The sequence below is a fragment of the Gymnogyps californianus genome, chromosome 3, assembly GCF_018139145.2.
Source record: "Gymnogyps californianus isolate 813 chromosome 3, ASM1813914v2, whole genome shotgun sequence".
NCBI classification, from domain to species: Eukaryota; Metazoa; Chordata; class Aves; order Accipitriformes; family Cathartidae; genus Gymnogyps; species Gymnogyps californianus.
The window spans coordinates 73,619,609-73,641,089 of record NC_059473.1 but is presented as its reverse complement, the minus strand read 5'-3'; the positions used below and the strand labels follow the sequence as shown (position 1 = coordinate 73,641,089).

General features: G+C 41.8%; 1 protein-coding gene across 1 annotated transcript in view; it reads right to left on the bottom strand.

Annotated features, from left to right (window-relative positions):
- Window positions 1–3,415: 3,415 nt before the first annotated feature.
- Window positions 3,416–21,481, bottom strand: part of FRK (fyn related Src family tyrosine kinase) — a 56,911-nt gene continuing 38,845 nt past the window's right edge. The window contains exons 6-9 of the mRNA XM_050892977.1: window positions 13,017–13,175; window positions 7,849–8,030; window positions 5,505–5,670; window positions 3,416–3,675 (exon numbers count right to left, since the gene is read on the bottom strand). Coding sequence (XP_050748934.1) covers window positions 3,461–3,675; window positions 5,505–5,670; window positions 7,849–8,030; window positions 13,017–13,175 — 722 coding nt within the window. The 3' untranslated portion in view covers window positions 3,416–3,460. The remainder of the gene's footprint in view (window positions 3,676–5,504; window positions 5,671–7,848; window positions 8,031–13,016; window positions 13,176–21,481) is intronic.

Sequence of the window (21,481 nt, the reverse complement as noted above, 5' to 3'; positions counted from 1 at the left end):
AAGACCCAAAGTTAGAGCTCAAATGAGAGTGGCAGCATTTCACTGGTATAACAGCAGTTTAGGGACAGGCAAAATAAGGCAGTGCAAGCGCATGGATTTAAGCCAGAAAGAGGAACCACTGGATCTCATAGCAGCATCTGTGGTTTCCAAGCTTGGCCTCAGCTGGATTGTTGATAGTGGCAAAGGGGCTCTACCAGGCACCAGACTTTCTCAGAGCGACTCAGGGCAAGAGAAAGATGAATGTTCTGGCCACGTCACCTACCTGCCTTCCTGCCTTTCCTTGCTTTCCACTTCTGCTCAGAAAAGAGCATGCACTCGTCGCAGGACACACACCAATGGGGTGGAGATGGTGTTCAGGTGTGGAAGACAAAGGCTGACTGCACCTCTTCACCTAGAGTACATCGCCTTGGGGAGGCCAAATATGCACATGCTGCCTCAAAGATGAAGACAAATAAACTAATTTATTTGATGCAGTGCCTATAATGAGACACACCAAAGTGAATCTGCCTCCTGCTTGCAGCCTGTGCTGCTGCTTGTCTGCCACCCTGGGCCAGCACATACTAGAGGCAGCTGGCAGATCCAAACTCCATTAACTAGCTGTGGCTGTGCAAGCATGCAAAGAGAAAGCACAAGAGATAAAATGGCAGGATGCAGCAGCAGGGAAACACGCCTGCTGGCAGCAGCCCAGCGTGCCAGGCCATATCACCTGGAGGCCATCACAGGCGGGTGCCTGCTCCTCACACAGCTCAGCAGGGTGCAGCTCACTTGCAGCTTCTGCTCCATTCAGCTAAGGAGGTTCATGAGGGCACACTTGGTAGAGGGAGCTTGAAACAGCTAATTTCAGTTTACAACATGTGAGTTATTACACACAACCCTCAACAAGGAGTCTCATCTCTCCTGGATGCCTTTACAGCAGCAAACAGAAAGAAGCCCGCCAGGGGTGCTTCAGAGGAGAAATGCAATTTTGGTGCACTGATTCACCATCTCAAGGAGCCTCTCTCTCTCCTTTGACTATAGGAGAAATTAAGGAGACAAAGTATTCAACTTAGCTGGACGAACAGACCTTCTATTCCTTGTATGTTGGCTTAGGAAGATATTTATTGTACAGGTGCGCTTTCTTCAGAATTACTGGTGTCACTTCAGTGGAGTTCTACAAGACCCTACTGACTTCCACCCGAGGGCAGAGGCCAGCACAGAGCAGCTTGGACCAGTTGGTATAATCTGGAATTCTGAAAACTTTGCTATTTCCCTGCTGTCGATTCCGCCCCCGCCCCCCCCGGCAACTCATCTCCTATGAACTGCACACGTCTGTGCTCTTTAAGATTTTATTTCTTTTATCAACAGTTTGTTTATCAACTCAACTTTTATTTGCAACATTCTTAATGTTTTAACTCTGAAAAATCATGTTAGAAATAGTGCTTGAACATCAAGATTGCAAATTTGACACAGAGATCTTTCCAAATAACAGCATTCCTATCCTTATTACATAAACTTACTCTGTGGGATTTGCTAACCTCATACTGTAACAGTGTTAAACACAGCTCCCAGCCAGATGAGAGATGCATGGATTGATGGAGGTTTGATAATAATAAATAACATCTCATTGGGGCCATGAGCCAGTAGCTAGCATGAGTCTCAAAACAAACATGGATGGAGGACAGCAGGAGACTTTGCCTCGGACTCTCCCAGTTCCTTCCACACCGGTTGTTATCAGGATGGGTTTGGCAAAGCCATTTAACCTCTTCTTCTTTCAGAGTGGATGATTACCTTCCAAAATCGCATGGATGTTATGACAGCTAATTAATTATCGCTGTATTGTGCTTTACAAATGTAATTAGTATAAAGAGGGTTAGTAGGGAGAAACACTGCACAGAAAATGAAAGTGAACAGAGACAGAATGCTAGACAGACTCTACATGTAGCAAGATAGAAAGAGGAGAAAAACAATAAATAAGGAAAGGAGTTTTGAATAGCAAGTACATAAGAGATGTGTAGGAAAGAAAAAAAGATGTGCTGCCTTCCAAAAGTAGAGGAGGGGAAAAGGAAATTAAAAATTAGAAGCAAGGCACTGAGATGAATGGATTTGAATCATAAAGAGAAGAAAAGAAAATGAAAAAGATGTAATAAAAGCTGCCCAGCCTTTAAAGTAATGAATCTTTTCATTTATTTATACCCTTTTTTGATATTAGAGGAAAATGGTAGCACACTTATACTGAGCTCACACTATGTTAACACAGTACAGCTCTTAATTCCTGGATTATGTTGTTAAATAATTAACTGATGAATCATAAGTAAATAATTAAAACTTGGTTCTCTAAGTCTCACAACTGAGAACATAAAACTGTCACAGTGATATCAGATTTTAGCAGAACCAATATTGTAGTTAATTAGAAAAACTGCAAAAAAATTCTAAAATCTATAGCTGTAAAGACTGCTAGCAGACGCACCTGGGCTCCACTTCCCCATGGAACAAAATAAAATGGATCATCTATTATTTAAATCTCCCATATTAAAGTTACATCTGGAGAATATGGAAGCATGGATTGCTAGTTCCTCTGCAAAATATGTAGACCTGCCCTGGGCCTTGTCCTGTTGGAGAAGGTCCGTGATTTGGGCAGCAGGATAGGAAAGGGTGTCACTCTAAAAGGCTAAGGCAGTCTTGAGTTCATCATGTTAAAATATCTTTTCCTCCAATATCCCTAAAATGAAGAACCGTAAACCAAATCTTTACACTTCAATGGACAATAACGCATCGGTTCTGTGGCACTATTTAACAACATTAAGAACAAACAGCTTCAAGAATCTAATAATAATTGTATTTATTCTTGTAAAAGAGGAACAGTAGATAAACTAAAAAAGGTCACTCTTTGCACCCACAAAACAAAATAATTCCTTTTCTCCTATGAACATCTGTTCTATTTTCTGATATAGCAAAAGCACATGTACTTCAAGTCTAAGCAAGGCAATTAATCTGGATTCTGCCATCATCACAGGCACAGGATTATTTTTATTTTTTTTTACTATGAGAGGACTCTGGAAGCACAGATCCTGCTGTGCAGAGCCATCACATTCCTTCATGAGAACAACCTGGTAGGAACGAAAAATCTAAGGAACAGCAAATAATCATTCCAACAAAGAAATGACAAAACGCTACAATGGTTATTGAGCAACACTCATTTCATTTGTTCATTCTTGCAATCTGTTATTTAAAAAATAAATAGAAGACATTTTATGCTTTAGAAGCCCCCACCCCTCCAGCTTCCTGATGCTTAGTCTTGCAAAACACTTGCCAGCAGCAAAAAATTTTAAGTGTCTTTCTTTGAGTACCAGCGCGGGGATGAAAACGTACCAGAATTCCTCAGCACCCCCTGATAACCTCCACGTCTGAGGTTAGGCTGATTTCACAGCCCCCCGTTCAGCCGTGTTGGCTAGCGTCTGTCCCTCACCCCCCGCCTGGGGGTTCATTTCACCACGGCCTGGGCATGGGCATAGGAAGAGGAATCGGTCTCGAAGTAGCACTCCAGCTGCCCGCAGAGGGCCTCGAAGGTGGGCCGCTCGCCCGCCTCGGCACTCCAGCACTGCAGCATCAGCTGGTAGAGAGGCGCCGGGCAGTTCTCCGGCTGAGGAAGTCTGTACCCCTTGTCCAGCATCTGGATCACCTGGTGTCCTGGCATACCTGCAAGCCGAAAGGAGTTCATCAGACTACTCGGGGTCTACTTAGTAAATGCCGCATATCCCTATCTCTGCCTGAGATGAGGCAACGGGATGCACCGCTGTGAGGTACACATGGACGCTGAGGGCAGAGCTGGCCTCAGCAGGCCCCCTTCAATGGCAACAGGCCACAGGAGTCACTGGAGGATCCCAAACCACCTCCAGCATTTCCCAGCCCCCTTGCCCCGACTGCGCCACCCGAGAGGCATAGCAAACAGGTTTGTCTGGGTCTGAGGCTTCTCCTCCACCACCCAGGTTTGCTGAAATTTTTCTGACATCTTTTTCACTTAAATTGTTCCTAAATCCCTCTAGTCTCAGTGACTCCAAAATCTCCCAAGAAAATCTGTCCTGCTGCTGAATTTTCCTCACATTTAGAAAGTTTTCCCTAACATCAGTCCTAAGTTTCCTCTGGTGCAGCTATGCAATGACATCCTGTCTGCTCTGTCACCACAAGTCATGAAGAAACAATTCCCCCACCTTTGCTATACTTTTATATATTAAGACTATTGTCCCGTTCCCTTTCAATTTTCCACTCTTTAAATTAAATCCTGAATTGCGTAATCTTTACTTCTTTTCCCTAGATCTCTGAATGGTGTTTCCTCTGTGCATGTACATGTACATTGCTCTGTACGCTGCCACCATGGATCAACATAACCTCTTCTCCTAACTGATTACTGAGGACAAGCTCCTGAAAGTAATACCAAGTAAGGAAATAGCCATGGCAAAAGGACATTTTCTACTGTAAAGTTACGGTAAACTATGCCTTTGCAAAGGGATAACGCTGAACATACTTTCAGACAATACCGAGAATCATGGTGTTACATATCACTTATACGTGTGTGTGTGTGTGCATATGCACACACCTATAGTTTATATAAGAAAGAGTTGAGGATTTTTGGCTTTGGTTTTCTTTTTTTTTTTCAGAACAGTTTCACAGGAGGTGAGGGTGGGAATCAAAAAGCAAAATCAATTTTTCCTTTTACAGGAAATACCAGTTTGGGACCCTGTGAAATGTAGTTTATGGCGAACACTCCACCACCTCAGGCCTGTACAGATGCAGCATAACTTTTTTTTGCTTTAGTCCTTCCTTTGTGTTCTCCTCACCAGCACAAAATGAGTCACAGTCAATCATCTCACTGATATCTTGTGTTATTGGAGCCGCAGTTCCTTGAGCATTTCTCACAGTGCTAGGAATAATAGCTGCTCTCATACCATTAAATCTACTTTTGAGGTTGGTGACATTTTATTCCTAATTCTTGTGATCCTTCTCTTTATGAAGACTTTCCACTGCAATAGTCAAATATGAGGGAAGGGGGTAAAAACACCATGGTTCATTTTTCAGACACCTTCTTCCTGCAGTGCCCGTGAAGCACTTCACACATAACAATCTGTTCTTCCATGAGATATCCTCAAAAAAATAAATTAAAAAAAAAACAAAACAAGGGCGGCATGGGGGACAGAAAAACCTTCCTTTTTTCCACATTCCAAGAATTGGCATCTTTGATGTGATGCTGGAGGGAAATAGCCAGTTGGCTTCGGTGCCTGTGCAATGCAGGTTGACTCCATCGAGGGGAAGCTTGAATGGCTGCTAATCACAGCCTTTGGAAAGCTTCCAGGGAACCTGGGGCAGCCAGAAGGTCTGACCCATTAAACGGGCCTCATCTGAACAGCCTTCTTTCTGTATTTACAGTTTTAACCCTTTAACATGCCCGTAGTACAGGCATTCAACTTTTTTGTGTGTTGTTCTTAAAGCAAGAAAACATTAGACATCATTCCTTAGGTAAAAGCACTTACCAGCGTAAGGCATCTTCCCGTAGGTGATTATTTCAAACAGAAGTATTCCAAATGACCAGACATCTGACTTAACGCTGAATTTGTTGTAGCGGATTGCCTCCGGGGCTGTCCATTTCACTGGGAGTTTTGTTTCAGGCCTAGCTTCATATACATTTTCATTTTCTACCTGTCATGGGTAAAATGAAGCAAGCCTGATTTCAGATCTGCTTCAGCAAAGCACTTAAGCACCTGACTAAGCTAAGCATGTGCTTAATCTTATCCTCTTTTAGCCAAGGACTTGCCTTTCATGGTATTAAAGCACGCACCTTCTGAAGTCTATTGTTGAATTGGGCTTCACAGTTGAGAAATGCTACCGTTCATCGGAGGCTTGTCTAAAGCATTTATCATTTCAAGCGAGCACGCAGTGTTGGAGTGGCTCGTGATTAATTATGACCTGCTACTGTGAATTCTGGACCTGGCATGCAAGATTTCAAAAGTCTGTCAGGAGTGGCAGTGTAAGCATCCTGCTGACACTAGAGACCAAATGGCTCCACGTCTGGTCTTCAGTAAACAGAGAAGGCAAGAGCAAGAGCTAATGAATTTCGGAACCTTTCTTCTGTGATTTATTGCGATGTTGAAGGGCCATTGACTTTGATAACAATCACTTAAGCAGGTTGTAGGGACCAAAGAACAAACTCCAAGTGATTCAAATTAACATATTAGCTTACAATGGGTCCAATTAATTCATGTAAAGTGAAGATGAAAGATACATAGAAAAAGAAGAATTATTTACTTGCAAATTTGTAGAATCATGTCCTTGAAGTTTTATAGCACAGACATCTAAACTTTGTGAACGTTTATTCTCTCTTTAATTCCTAAATGTAATTTAGTGTACATCAGTCACATCCAAGCCTTGGTCAGGTTTTTCACATGCAAATCCAGGCAAATGTGTACAAGATTTTGTTTGTTTGATTGTTTCTAATACAGAATATATGTTTCCCAGATGTAATACTCTATAGTTTTGAAAAGACTGGTTGTTAGTGTTTTGTATCTACATACTGATACAATTGGCATCTTGACCATAATACTTATCTCTAGAAACAAGAAATTATTTCATTATGCTAATTAATGCATACAGAAATACAGATTTCATTTCTCACACCTACTGCTTTGGGATCTTTGCATGTGACTATGTTAGTGCTTTGGCTTAGGAGACAGAATATTCCTAAGTCTGCCAAGACGACTCTATGACAGAGTATTTTAGTAAAGTTCAGTTTTAACAAGAAATGTCAACAGCTGTAAATTATTACCCCCTCTAGTGAGGACAGAGGAGAAATATCCATTGTAAGCATTGTTCTTTTAAAAATTTTTTTTTTCATGTTAAAAAATGTGCAATCTGAACTTATGCATAACTAGAAGAACCAAAATTAAGCAAAAAGCACTTTCAAAGTCCCTTGATGCCATTGTCAAGCCATTATTCTATACTTCAGTATGTAATAAATCCAACTCTGTTATGAACCTCAATTTCTGCTGCTTGAATAGAAAAAAACAAACGAGAAGCAGAGGGCTTTTTTCTCTGTTTTTCCTTCTCAGTGCAAGAACATAAATCAATAAAAACAATAATAAAACCTCAGAAATTATGGATTACATATTGAAATCCATAAAATATGGCAAATCAAATCTTTCCAACTCTGATCAAATAATTTTCAGTGGTAGGAAATCTCATTTCTAAACCACAGCTCTTTCCTACGGTGATCTTGGTCAGCGTTACTTGGCATTCCACGTCCTCAAGGGCTAGAGAAAAAAAAACAGTGCAATGGCAAAGAACTTGAAACTGCATCAGATTTAGAGTTCTGAGAGCTCACTTTATGAACTCCGCTGTTAGCTGTGGAGAGGAATAAGGTCCTTTTATGATTACTAGCTGCACTCGCAAGCATCATGGAGGCAGTGGGGAAGTGAACAAGGAGAGAATAGCTGTCAATACATTTTTATATACCTTCCCTTACAAGCTCAGGAATATAATTTTGCCATTATTCCTGTGATCTCTCTCCATGTGGCAGTGTTGTGGATAAAGGTTGTGCAGCAAAGGGTATTGCTTGCCAGGCTCCTTTCCTTGGTGGCTGAGTGGGAAGCAGACACCGGGATGCCATCTTCAGACTGACAGAAAAGCACAGGCCAGCTTCTAACTTGGCATGGGATAATGCAGGTAGAGGATACAAGTGAACACATTAGGGGTCCTTTTCTCCCTGGGCATGCCTTTTGCCTGAACCCAGCAATTCAGAGGCTACAGTTCGTCCTTTAGTTGACTTCTTCCACCTTGTTCCCCAGAGTTAAAGTAGAGCCAATTCACCCTCTCACAACCCACCTTAAAAACTCTTGCAAGTCCAAAGTCTGCCACTTTGTAAACGCTGTGTTCACCAACGAGAACATTCCTGGCTGCCAGATCCCGATGGATATAGTTCTGAGATTCAAGGTAAGCCATCCCGGAAGCCACCTGAGCAGCCATGTCGATTTGATGTGGCAGGAGGATTTGGGAGCCTGCATCTTCTGTTTAAAAAGAAGATTATAAGGATAACATAATATTTACGGTATTCAGATATAAATAACATAACAGCTGACAGGTTAAAATAGCCAACACAAATCAACATAATCACGCAATACAATAAAGTAACAGCCTGACCAAATGACAGAGGTTAGTGAATGACACTACTTAACATCATGTAGCTAGTTTCACGATAACTGAGGCCTGGAAGGAGCTTCTGACACAGTCCAAAGAAAAAGGCATTTATCTACCAATAGTAATGCAGATGTTTGCCTTTCTGACAAGTGCATAACCCATTCCAAACTGTGAGTAAGAGTTAATGTCAGTACCCACTGGGTGTAGCCAAAACTGACTAAAGATGGAAAAGCACAAAATTACGCTGGTTCCCTGTTCTCCAATGATTCTTACTAGGAAATATACCATCTGCTGTCAAGTGTAACTCTCATTTTCACTTTCCAGTCCACTTGACTGCTTCACGCTGTTATCTCTGTTGCTGCTACTCAACAGTAGGACTCCTTGAGCTGCTTTCAAGCTGCCTGCTTCTCTTGTAGAACTTTCTGAAGCAATGTGCGTGCCGTTCCCACCACTGCAAGATCAGCAAGTCCCAGAAACAGAGATTTGGCAATCAAAGATCGGCTGTTCAAACAAAGTAGTAGAACTTTGAGCAGAGCAACTTCCCTCCACAAATGAAGGAAAGAGCCTTAGGCCATGAAAAACTGCAGCCAAAACCAGTAAGACATGTACTCAAAAAAAAGTCATTGGGGTATAACATATTAGAATTCAAATTCAGGGCCTTTGTGGCATTTTGGGAACAGCTGAGCTCCTCATAGCAAAGAATTCATACCCCAAGGTAATCTAGGTAAGCCAAATCAGATCGTATTCAAGCATCACTGTCACCCAAACTCAAACGCTGCAGCACTGAAGCATGAGTGCCTACCTCTGTAGCCTCTAATATTCAAAACAATTTCAACCTGTTTCAGAATCTTAACAATATCAAAAAGCTGAGTGTTTGCTGCTACGTTTATTGATAATTCTCCTTTCTCATTGAGGATGGTGACTTTTCCTTACTGCCTCTGTGTTAAAGAAATAAAACATTTGTAGCTGGCAGTTTTCTGTTGCTTATTTTGAATTAATTTGTAGTGAAAGTGTGTCTTAGCATTGTTTTGCATAGCCTGCTCCAGTTCTGGCATTTTATCTGACCTAACCTTGCAATCACTCCTTATGAAGAGTGTGAAATTCCATTGTTTACTAATCTATTCTGCAATCTCCAGGCCTTGAATTTCCTGCTCATCTGGATGTTCTGAGATGAATAGGTAAAAGAAATGAATTTTAAATTATTAAATTTGCCCTGTATGTGTATTGTCCTACTTCCTTTTTGAGGCTAAACTCATTGTCATGATAATCCAGCACTAAGATTATTTACTTCTGTTGTTGACTCAGAAAGTCTTTTCCTCTCCCACACATATGTTTAATAGCTGCCTTGACCTTTAAAAGAGAGAGGGAGAAAAATCAGGCTATGTGAAAATCTATGGCTTAACCATCAAGAAAATCCATCATCAGGCCACAGAATAATATAACACTGAAGTTTTTCAGTTCTGATAACTGGCAGACATCAACATTTATTATTCAGCTTGCTGGACAAAGACATAAAACCACAAATGACGCTTATGCTGTATTTAATCAGAAAATAACTAAATATGTACAAGTACCTTGCATGAGTACCTGGGTTTTGGAAACTAGCTTATGTGACTCAGTTTGAAATCCCTCTCTCCATGTTCACTTTCACACTGCTCCTTCATCTGCACAGGCTGTGAACTACCTCCTGGTCAAAGCAGACAAATATGCAGACAGACTTGAGCACAGGTTTATCATCGCTCTGCCGATGCTCCAGGCTGGCCTGACACAAGCTTGCTCCAAGAGGCAGAATATGGCAACGTCACGGGAAAAAAGTATGACTTACAAGCCTCGTGTTTAATGAGCTGCTTCAGCGCAGAATAGGAGTTAGAGCTGCTAAACCCTCCCTGTCTTATTCCCTGCAGGACACACAGGTGCACTGGGTTACAGGACAAGGACGAGATCCACCTCTAATGGCGGAGCTGCAGCTAAAAGACTATTTCTTCCATTGGGGCCTGTTTGGGATCCCAGACCAGGCTGACTTACTGCCTTTAGCATGTGGGCTGAGGGAGGGGAAGAGGCCACCATTGCCCTGGCTGCTGCAGTATTTCTTGGAGGGTTTCTTTCTGTGAGCTGCTTCTGCACCACTGCTGTTCTGGTGCTAAAGAAGGGAAAGCTGTAAGGAGGAGCCTCAGCTGATCAGGAGCTGCAAAGTGTGCACAAAGATAGAGGATGAAAGCACGGGTCTCTCTGGGATCTGAAGTGCAAATCATGTATGTTTGTCTCATAAAGGTTTCTGAGTCTACCTCCAAAATCCCAGGTTGGGCCAGCCAAAGCGTGCAAGTTCAAGCACGGCACTCCATTAGTACAACTATGGAGATTTCCAGACCAGAGCCAGCTCCCATCTGGCTGGTTCAGAGCAGGCTGAAAGAGTTTACAGCTGCATTCATATGGGTATACATGTGGTTTAGTTTGTTTTGAAGTGTTTTAAAGGAGGAAAAACTACAACAAAAAAACAAAGTTAATATAACTTCCACACTCAAAACCAGGCACTACTGGTGAATTTATAAAACCTTCCCATGGCTTACTCTTTATCCTATAAAGAAAATGTAGCACCTCCATGTCCTTTTTTACTAATATTTTTTGACAAAACTATTGCCCTTATATGAAAAATTTATTGGAGAAAATATTAAAGAAGGCTTAGAGTCTGCACCCTGTTTTAAGCAATCAATCACAATATCTCATATAGGAAAGACAGGAAAATATTCTCATTGACAGATGCCTGACAATAAAAAAATAAATAAATAAGCAGCACTTTCTCCAGTTGAGAGCATTGCCTCCCTAATAATTCACCGAACTTCAAGACTGCATCCCTGCCAGAACAAGCCCCAGGTCTACTGGAATTGATAAAAACACTCATACATTTATGACAATTTCATTCACATCCAATAACAAAGAAAAGTTTTCAGTTGCATTTTTCTCATACTGGTGGCAGCTCAATAACTCTGCATAGCAGTGTTCATCAAAAAGTATCCCAAAGTACATTCACAGAGTGCACAGGGAATTCACATGCCCATCATTATTAAGTAGCTGTCGTTATGGTGGAATGCGATAGTCACTATGCATGAAATACTAGGGATTTTTAAAGCTGGAAGAACATACCATGCATTTCTAGGAGGGGAAACGTAACCAAAGAATGATCTCTGGACTTTCCCCTCTGCTACTGTTTGCCATATTTACCCATAGTGCACGCAGAGACAGCAGCCTTCTGGAAATGTTTTCCTGGTTCCTGCAGTGGCTGAGTCTCAAGAAAGCTTATCAGGAGCTGTGCACTGACCACTGGCCAATACAGATCCCTTCCCATCACAGAGCTCTACACAAGCTTCAAATCTCTTTCCTTATTACTCTTACTGACGGCAATGACTCTTCTCTGACCAATACCTATCAAAGCACCTGGATCTCTGCCTCCACCTCTTAGTTCTCTTTAGACCCCTGTGCATAGGCCATCAGACAAGGAGAGATACCGCTAGGCTGGGTTTCAACTGGCCATTTTTACAATTATCTTGACAGCTGCCTGCAAACCAACTGACTTTCCACAGTCTCTCTGATGCAGGGCTACAGGAGCAAGCGCTTAGGCAAAGATCAGGCTGCATACATGCGCTGCCCACAGCAAGGGCAGCTGCTGTGCATATGCTGGCAACTGATCCACACACAGGCTGCAGCGCTGATGTGTCCTGGACATGTTGTACTCCGTGCACAAACAGGCCAATTTTCACCTCTGCAATAGCTGTGACTCATCCTGGCTTTCTCAGAGCTATTTCTCCGGTGCAATAAATGTTTTCATGCACAGCAATCATTTCCTGATGTTCCAGGCTCTTTCAATCAGATAAGCAGCAATCTGCACACAAAGGCACCAAAGATGAGAATTTAAAGGAAATTTGTGCCTTGCTACCTCTGGTGACTAAATGCCTACAAAACTGTAGATGCTCTGGCCCAAGCTCGTTGCAGCCCCTCTCTGCGCAGTTCCTGGTGGGGCTGTCCCTCTACTAGAGATTTCTTTATCTGTAATTGTCCCTGGACTGAGCCTCACTTAAAAAATGGTTCCAGAGAGAAGCTGGGGGAAGGCATGTGTCATGGTAAATACTGTCTGTGGTATTTCACAGGGCTTTGCCTTATGGGCTGGAGACAGAGAAGAAATTTAGCAAGACAATCGCAGCGAACATTTTGTCTTCATGAGATCATTACAGCTTTAGAGCCATTTAGCATCTCAGAGACATCTGCCGAACTGGAAATGGGTAACAACACTAGAATCAAGCATTTCTCAATAGCAGGGGTGAACTTAAAGTGCAATCATTATGCTAGTCTGTTCCAGGCTGTACAACTTTATTTTTAATTATTATTCATCTTCAAAAGAGCACTTTGAAGTGCTGCTGAGATAAAAGCCCTGATGCGATAGGCAAGGGACAAATTCACAGTGAAAGGCTATCCCTGCCTAGTAATAGATTTCAAAGCTGTTAAGTACATTTTGTGGAAGTGCCTCTATTTCATGTCAAATATGATGACCTGTCCTTGTGGATGCTTATATTTTTATTCTGTTGGTGTATGTTCCCATCTACTCATAGAACTGGGTGGAAAAACGTGGGTCATTGTAAGACAAGAATCAAACTGCGAATATGATTCTCTCCTACCTCTCAAATACTTTGGTACGTCTAAAATTCATAAACCTCTTTCTTTCCTCTTTTCTCATCCCCACACGCAACAAATAATGTAGCTTTTATATTAAACCAGAGTGTTGTACTTCTATCTTTTATGTTAGTGTATTTACTAAACTGACAGCTGTGGCACCCCTTGAAATGAGTTTATAGTCATTTGCTTACTTTGAAGGTATTCTAGAAGACTTCCATATCTCATCAGCTCAGTAATAATATAAATTGGGTCCTCCAAAGTACAGACAGCATAAAGCTGTATAAGCTTTGGATGTCTCAAGTTCTTCATTATTTGCGCTTCCCTCAGAAAATCCTTTGGATCCATTGAACCTGAAACAACAGCATATAACAAAACATAAGCTGAGGTTATTAAAGGCCTTCCTACCAGCCTGGCAGTCTTAAGGGAATAACTGAGATTGTTTTCTGTCTTTCAAAGTACATTAGCATCTCAAATCTTCACAGTTCCCACAGAAAACAGACAGTGCAGCTGAAATAAACAGTTAATGAGTGAAACATGCCAGTTGCGCAGGGACAGAGGACATATGTGTTGCAGCCACCAGAAATATAAAGGCTAAAATTAACCATCCCCCAGGCCTCCCCCAAACAGAAAAAAGTGAGGCTAGAATGTTAACTGGTATAATTTAAGCAAACAATTATGTTACAAATGGTTAACAAAATGACCAGAAACTGAGGTAAGAGTGCCTAGGTAATGAACATTGCTGACAGAAAAATAGTGCTGCAATAAGAATTTGTTGCAATATTTTTTCAGCTTCAGCAATCAAAGCCTGAAAGCATTGAAATCACTTTGGCATATAAGGAGTAGATGTGTGCATTTTAGGTACATAAATACAAATAACTATTTATAATGTTCACATAATAGCAACCTTATTAGAAATACCAATGTATGCACAGATGTAACAGTAATTTTACACTCCCTTAAATGCAGAAGTATCTTAACAGCTAATGATCTCAATTTTTTAGGTCATAATATCTCTAGTTCTATTCATATACACAGTGAGGCAATGCATAAACTATATCAAAGAAACAGTACAGAAATGGCACAGGGACCTAAAGTCAGTGGTAAATTTAGGATTAGAGCTCATATGCCCTGAACAGGGGATTGATTAGAAAAAAAATGCACAAATGAAGAAGCAAAGCTTTCTCTATGAGTGATCCAGTAGTGATCAGATATTCTCAGATGTTTGAGGAAGATGGTAAATAACATCTACTTCACAATATTTGTACAAACAAATGTGAAATTACCCAACTACTCAAATGTTTCCTTCTTCCCAAATCAATATATTTTCATTAAGAAAAGATTACAGTGAAGGTTGGGGGGAAAAAAAATCTACCCAAGTCTAGTCTGCTCTATGCCATGTTTAAAAACAAACTCTTTTCTTAGTGTAAGCAGACTCATTTGAGAAGCCAAGGCTGCAAGAGTAAGAGTCTTTATTTTATGTTTTTTTAACACTAGGTAACCGACAAGGTTCATTTGGGAGTTTGTCTCTGTTCCAAACACGGATGTTTAAATGAAGTGAAATGCTGGAAGGATGCTAAATGGCTCAGCAATAAAACTCCACCAGAAAATCTGTTCTACAGAACGAACTGGCAAATCAGCCTGGGCCACCTTCACCCAACACCTACCTTGAATGCCATCTCCTGAAAAGCGCTCCAACCTATTTCCCAAAACATAGCAATGATGTGTGATTTCATATCCTCTCATCAATGCAAGAGGAATGACTCAGAAGTGCTTCTGACATAGACTTTATGAAAAAAGAGCCACTTGACATTGCAACTTGTGAGAGCAAAGATTATTGCAAGGGACAGGTCCTCCTCTCCCCCATGTCCTCATACTTTCCTTGGCAATCCCACAGGGTCCAATTTGACAATACTTTATAGGATGCCATTAGGAGGGATGGTGACAGTTAATAGATTTCCATGCCATCAATAAATGGATAGCAGCCAATAATACATCTCCTCAACAGGTACAGGCTATACCCATTTCCTTTTGTCACTGTCAGAGGAAAGTGGGGGCCTGCATGAAAAGTAAATGACTCATACTCGGTCTGGATAAAGCAGAGTTTATGACAGTCAGATGGAAAAAAACGAATATCTGTAATGCTAATGCTATGTCCTTTTCCTGTTTACAGCTTTATTTGTTACAATCTTTACAGCTTTATTTGAACTTTCCACCAATCCTAGATTTCAAAAAAATCCTAGGGTTGCCTTTATAGGGTTTGGACTCACTTTGATACTGATTTAATATTGTGGTCCATTTGCTTACTCTTTTCAAGATATGTGCATTTGTCGTGGAAAGCATCCTAAAGTCTACAGAGAAGGTGCCTGGTGTGAAGTATTCTGCCTCCAAAGGTAAACGCATGAGCACGACTAGTGATTTAGCATCAGTGCCAAAATTTGACAAGTTGATCCTAAAAAGGATAAAGTATTTGCTATCTTGGGGTCTACCAAATCACCTGCCCTCTATGGATCATTATACAGGATTTCTTCACACCATAGAAAATGACAGTCTGATTTGTTCCCATCATCAAAGTTTACCTACAAGGAATCTCTCAGTTTAATCATGCTATAAACTTCTTCCAACAAACTGAAACCATGCAATGTGTTTTTCACATATGACAACAATAAGTTGATCAGGAGGGAAGTATTCCATTAGCTGAATACTAGCAAATCCTTCTTTATGCTGTAAAAGTGATTAATAATAATAACGATAACAAACCAGTGACAAAGATCAATAAGTATTTCCTGCATATTTTAAAGAGCATATGTAACCTTCAGTTTTACTTAGTTTATATCTTTAAATAGCACAAGTAGCAGATAGTGCCCAAAACCCCCCAGAGCCCTGTAGCTCTTATACTGTAGTTAATAAGCGGGTTGGATGCTAATTGAAAAAATTAAAAAGTGTCTTTATCAAGTGTTTTGTCTAAGATTAGGTTTTAGCAACTAGATAAGCAAAGTAAAAACTGCCTCTAAAAACAATCGAACATGCTTGTTACAAATTAGTTAGATAAAGCCTGTCACAATAGTGGCAAAAAAGTTACAATACATTTCTTTGAGAAAGTTTATATAAATGAAGTATATAAAAAACCTGCTACATGGAGTTTCAAATAACTGGGTTTTTTTAGTTTGTAGTTGCATTACATGTGTTTTTAACGAAGTATACGTTTTCAGCTGTAAGTGGTAAACACAGTATGAAGAGCAGATTACTGCAAGTAGAAACCACTTGATCAAAAACCAACTAGTTAACAGAAGCCTTTACTGAAACAAGCATCCCTTGTGTAAGACACCAGTTTCGAAGTAGATTGATCAGTACCTGAAGAAAATACATGTGCTGGGTTCGTGTAGCAAGGAACGAGCTACAGGGGTGGCTCCTGTGAGAAGCTACTAGAAGCTTCCCTGGCCCCAACCTGGACCCGCCTCTGGCCAAGGCCAAGCCCAAGCCCATCAGCAACGGTGGTTGTGCCTCTGTGACAGCATATTTAAGAAGGGGAGGGAAAAAAAAACTCCTGATGTGCTGTGAGAGTAAGGTGGAGGAAGAAGAAGAGGAAGAGGAGCAGGAGCAGCAGCCGCTGTTACAGTAAAGAGAGCAGGAGAGGAAGAAGAAGATGGCAGAAGAAGAGGAGCTCCAGTGAGGTGTGGGATCTGAGAGAAACAGCCATGCACACACCGAGGTCAGTGAAGAAGGGGAGGGAGGAGGTGCACCGGAGCAGAGATTCCCCTGCAGCCCATGGAGGGTTAACGGCAGAGCAGAGATTCCCCTGCAGCCTGTGGAGGACCCCACACCAGAGCAGGTGGCTGGGCCTGGAAAAGGCCGCAACTCTGTGGTAGAGCCCATGCTGGAGCAGTTTGCAGAGGGCTGCAGTGTGTGGAAGGGGACTTGAGTTGGAGGAACTCATGGAGGGCTGACCCCTGTGAGAGGGACCCCGCGCTGGAGCAGGGGAAAGGTGTGAGGAGTCCTCTCCCTGAGGAGGAAGGAGCGGCAGAGACAATGTGGGATGAACTGACCGCAACCCCCATTCCCGCCCCCTGCGCCGCTGTGGGGGAGGAGGTAGAGGTATCGGGAGCAAAGCTGAGCCCGGGAAGTAAGGAGGGGTGGGGGGAAGGTGTGTTTTTAAGATATGGTTCTGTTTCTCATCATTCTACTCTGATTTGGTTGTTAACAAATTAAACTGGTTTATTTTTCCCCAAAATCGAGTCTGTTTCGCCTGTGACCATAAGTGGTGAGTGATCCCTCCCTGTCCTTGTCTCGACCCACGAGTTTTTTTTTTTTTTTTTTTGCTGTATTTTCTCCTCACCATCCCACCGGGGTGGAGGAGTAAGCGAGTGGCTGCGTGGTGCTTTGTTGCCGGCTGGGCTTAAACCACGACAATACGGTTTTGATAACTTGAATAGAAAATGTTTTTGTAAATGTCAAAGTCCTTCTTAAGAACAAAATGTTGGAATATGTTTCTTTGATGTGTTCTATGATGCGCTGCTTTGCCAGAAATCACCTCTAATTTAAGCTTACTTAAAGCAGGTATATCAGTTCTGATTACTTTCTTTCTGAAAATATTTTGTTCTACAATTGAGGAAGCTTCACATTATAAGATAAACACTCATAATTTGGAAATGAGTTAGAGAGGTCGGTTATTTTCCAGTTTCCACTGGCCTAAATGTAAGTGGTCCTTAAACATTTGATAAGCCCCTCCAGAGACCCTTTGTTTGTAACTTTCAATAAACCTTCCGAAATTACTTCAAAGTAGCCTTGTACTTCAGAGCAACCTTGTCTTCTGAATAAGTTTATACAAAATGAACTTATGTACAGAGTACATTAAGCATATACTGTGATCTTCTGAACAAGTTTATGCATAATAAAGAAATAACATTTAAAAGACCATTAAAAAGTTTTTGGTGACACAAGAGACTGAGTGTAAACTATTCACATTAGCAGGAGAATGAGACAGGTATCTGACAATCCTCAAGCAGCTTTCTCACCGTACAGAAATGAACTTACAAGTTAGTGTAAGGTTATGTATTGAACTAAATGGAATAAAAGAATTTCTTTGTTCAGACTTTCCTGAGTGCAAAGCTTTTTACACTGCATATGCACTAAAGAGATGACATATTGAAGAACTGAAAATATTATTAAAACCTCTGCTGGCAGTACCAACCCAGAGACTATTTTGATAAAGCCTCCTGAAAAAAAAAAAAATCATGCTTGGGCAGCTTCCATGCAAAAAGAGAAGCTTGGGAGATGCTTTACAATATGATAATGACAAATGCATCTGTCAACTTGAACAAGCATAAGGAACTTTCTCGGATATGATTACTTTCTCAGATATGATTAATGGGTGATGATAGATGTCTGCTTTACATGCTGACAGTTGGAGAAGCAAGCTAGCCCAGACAATAGGTTCTAGAGAATCCATCACACTCAGCATAGGACAAAGTGCAAATCCCTGCTGCAACGATTTCCACTTAAACAGAAAAAGCAGTGTCTCAGTGAGGAAATAAACAGAAATGTGAAATGACATGGTCAGGCACCTACAGCAAGACAGTGCTGTGCAGGGCCAAGAACAGAAATAGCAATTGTTGGCTTCTAGACCATTTTCCTCTCTGCTGATTACTACACCTCTTTGATGTCTGTGGGTCAACAACTCCAAAGTCAGAGATGTTCCTTAAGGCAAAGATGTTCTTGTGTTTTGTTTTTTCATTCACACATCCATCACTACATTTTTGGCTGGTAAAATGTCACAGATGTCTCCAAAGCAGAGTCAAAAACCAGTGAACAAATAAGAGAAGTATCTGAATGAAGGCATCGCATTACTACTGCTTTTTGTTTATAGTCACAGTGATCAACAGATTGTAATAAGGATAATGAGAGGTAACGGACAAAACATGGACTGAACAATGTTAGAGCAGAAGACAGCGAAGAGCAGAATGCTCATGGGGAATTTCAGTTGTTGTAATTGTGGTGAAGGGACAAGGGGTGGATTGTGTGTAAATTGTCCACTTCCATTCGGTGTTGTGATGATGTTATTTTGATTTTGGTGTGGGCAATTCTTTTTGTTGATGTGAGTGAAGTTTGTGAATTTTGTGAAGTTTGTGTGGTGAATGTGGATTTTAATGATAATTCTTAAATATGTGATTCGCAGAGGCGCGGAGTGGAATGTATTGGGTTTGCATGGCAAGGTTTTGGTAGCAGCGGGGCTACAGGGGTGGCTTCTGTGAGAAGCTGCTAGAAGCTTCCCCTGTGTCCTACAGAGCCAATGCCAGCTGGCTCCAAGATGGACCCGCCACTGGCCAAGGCCAAGCCCATCAGTGACGGTGGTAGTGCCTCTGTGATAACATATTTAAGAAGGGGGAAAAAGTTACTACATAGCACCAATTGTAGCCAGAGAGAGGAGTGAGAATATGTGAGAGAAACAACTCTGCAGACACCGAGGTCAGTGAAGAAGGAGGAGGGGGAGGTGCTCCAGGCACCGGAGCAGAGATTCCCCTGCAGCCTGTAGTGAAGAACATGATGAGGCAGGCTGTCCCCCTGCAGCACATGGAAGACCCCACGACGGAGCAGGTGGATACCCGAAGGAGGCTGTGGCCCCATGGGAAGCCCGCGCTGGAGCAGGCTCCTGGCAGGACCTGTGGCCGCGTGAAGAGAGGAGCCCGCGCTCGTGCAGATTTGTTGGCAGGACTTGTGGCCCCGTGGGGGACCCATGCTGGAGCAGTCTGTTCCTGAAGGACTGCACCCCATGGAAGGGACCCACGCTGGAGCAGTTCGTGAAGAACTGCAGCCTGTGGGAAGGACTCACATTGGAAAAGTTTGTGGAGGACTGTCTCCCGTGGGAGGGACCCCATGCTGGAGCAGGGGAAGTGTGTGAGTCCTCCTCCCCCTGAGGAGGAAGGAGTGGCAGAAATAATGTGTGATGAACTGACTGCAACCCCCATCCCCCTGTGCCACTGGAGGAGACAAGGTAGAGAATTTGGGAGTAAAGTTAAGCCTGGGATGAAGGGAGGGGTGGGGGGAAGGTGTTTTAAGATTTTATTTTATTTCTCATTACCCTATTCTGATTTGACTGGTAATACATTAAACTAACTTCCCCAAGTCGAGTCTGTTTTGCCCGTGATGGTAATTGCTGAGTGATCTCCCTGTCCTTATCTTGACCCACAAGCCTTTTGTTATATTTTCTCTCCCCTGTCCAGTTGAGGAGGGGGAGTGATAGAGCGGCTTTGGTGGGCACCTGGCATCCAGCCAGGGTCAACCCACCACACCAAAAGACCCTAGAGTCTTGTGACTCTTCCTGCAAGGTTAATAGAAATCTTGTATAAATATAAAGATCACAGACTAATCATTCTGACATTTGGAAGATCTTCATAATCCACCACTGGCTCTGAAAAAAGCCTCCAAAGAGTCAGGGGAAAAAAATGTTCTGGATCAATAGACTTCATCTTCTGATGTTTTCGATAGTGAAGTATTGAACATTCTGTTTGGAGATGGACAACAAACTGCTAGCAGAAACACGAATTAATTGAAAAAGTGTGGTTCATTAAATCTGAAAACATCTCTGGTTGAGTTCTTTTTCCTGTAAAATCTCCATTATGGTCCTTAAGGGCTGTGTGTGGAGCTCTGTCCATAGCTAGTGGACTGCAAACCCCAAACTCTGAAGCTGGTTAAACTAGATACTCCATAAAGGCAGGGGGTGACACCCCACCAGGTTCATCAGAAGATGGACATTTCCTGTGGCCTCCTTAGGAACCCTAGTCCTTCTGCAGTTCTTGGTCAGAGGGCTCCCAGGCTGACTAGTTTAAGATCTCATAGGCTCCACCAGCTTGACATTTTCCTCAGTTTTGTTACTGTTGTAAAGTCTGTGGAATTACAGAACACTGCTGGTAGCTGAATTCACCTCCTCCAACAGGACGCAATTATTCAGGCACCTAGATCTAAGTTAGTTGCCCAGACTTTACAATCAATGGAAAGAAACATGCTTTAATAGCATGTTATTCTCTCATTGTAATGTACATTTCTAATCTATAGTACGATTTATCTGACACGTAAGTGCTTATTTCTTCCAACTAATTATTAAAAAACCTGATATATCTTAAGATGTTAGAAGGCTAAAAATAGGGAAAATGTAGCTAGTATGCTATGCATCAATGTTTCTGAAAGAAACACTTGTGAAATTTCCAGTTTGTGTGCAATATCTGAAAAATTGGCTCTTGCTCCAAATTAGAATGGAAACAGATTTCTGAATACCCTAATTACTCACAAGTCAGCAATCACACATTTGCGTCAAGTGAGAACTGGTTCTGGGAAAAATCCATCACTGCCATCTCACCAGAATTCTGGGAGTTTAATTTTTCCTACAGGTTGGAAGGTCATCTACCTAAACACAAGCATTTTAAGCCTTTTAGTAGCAATAGCCAGAAATTAGTGTAAGTCCAGAAAAACCATTTGAGAAATGAGGAGAATACCATATAACAAGAAACTACATTTAGCTTTTCTAAAGACAACTGAAAATTGGTTTAACTCGCTCTGTATGTACCTCTAGAACGGAAAGAAAAAATAATGCATACGAGGGGGCTTTTATTTTATTACAAGACGACATAACAAGAGTTAAAGAGAAGACATCAGGTAAATCCCA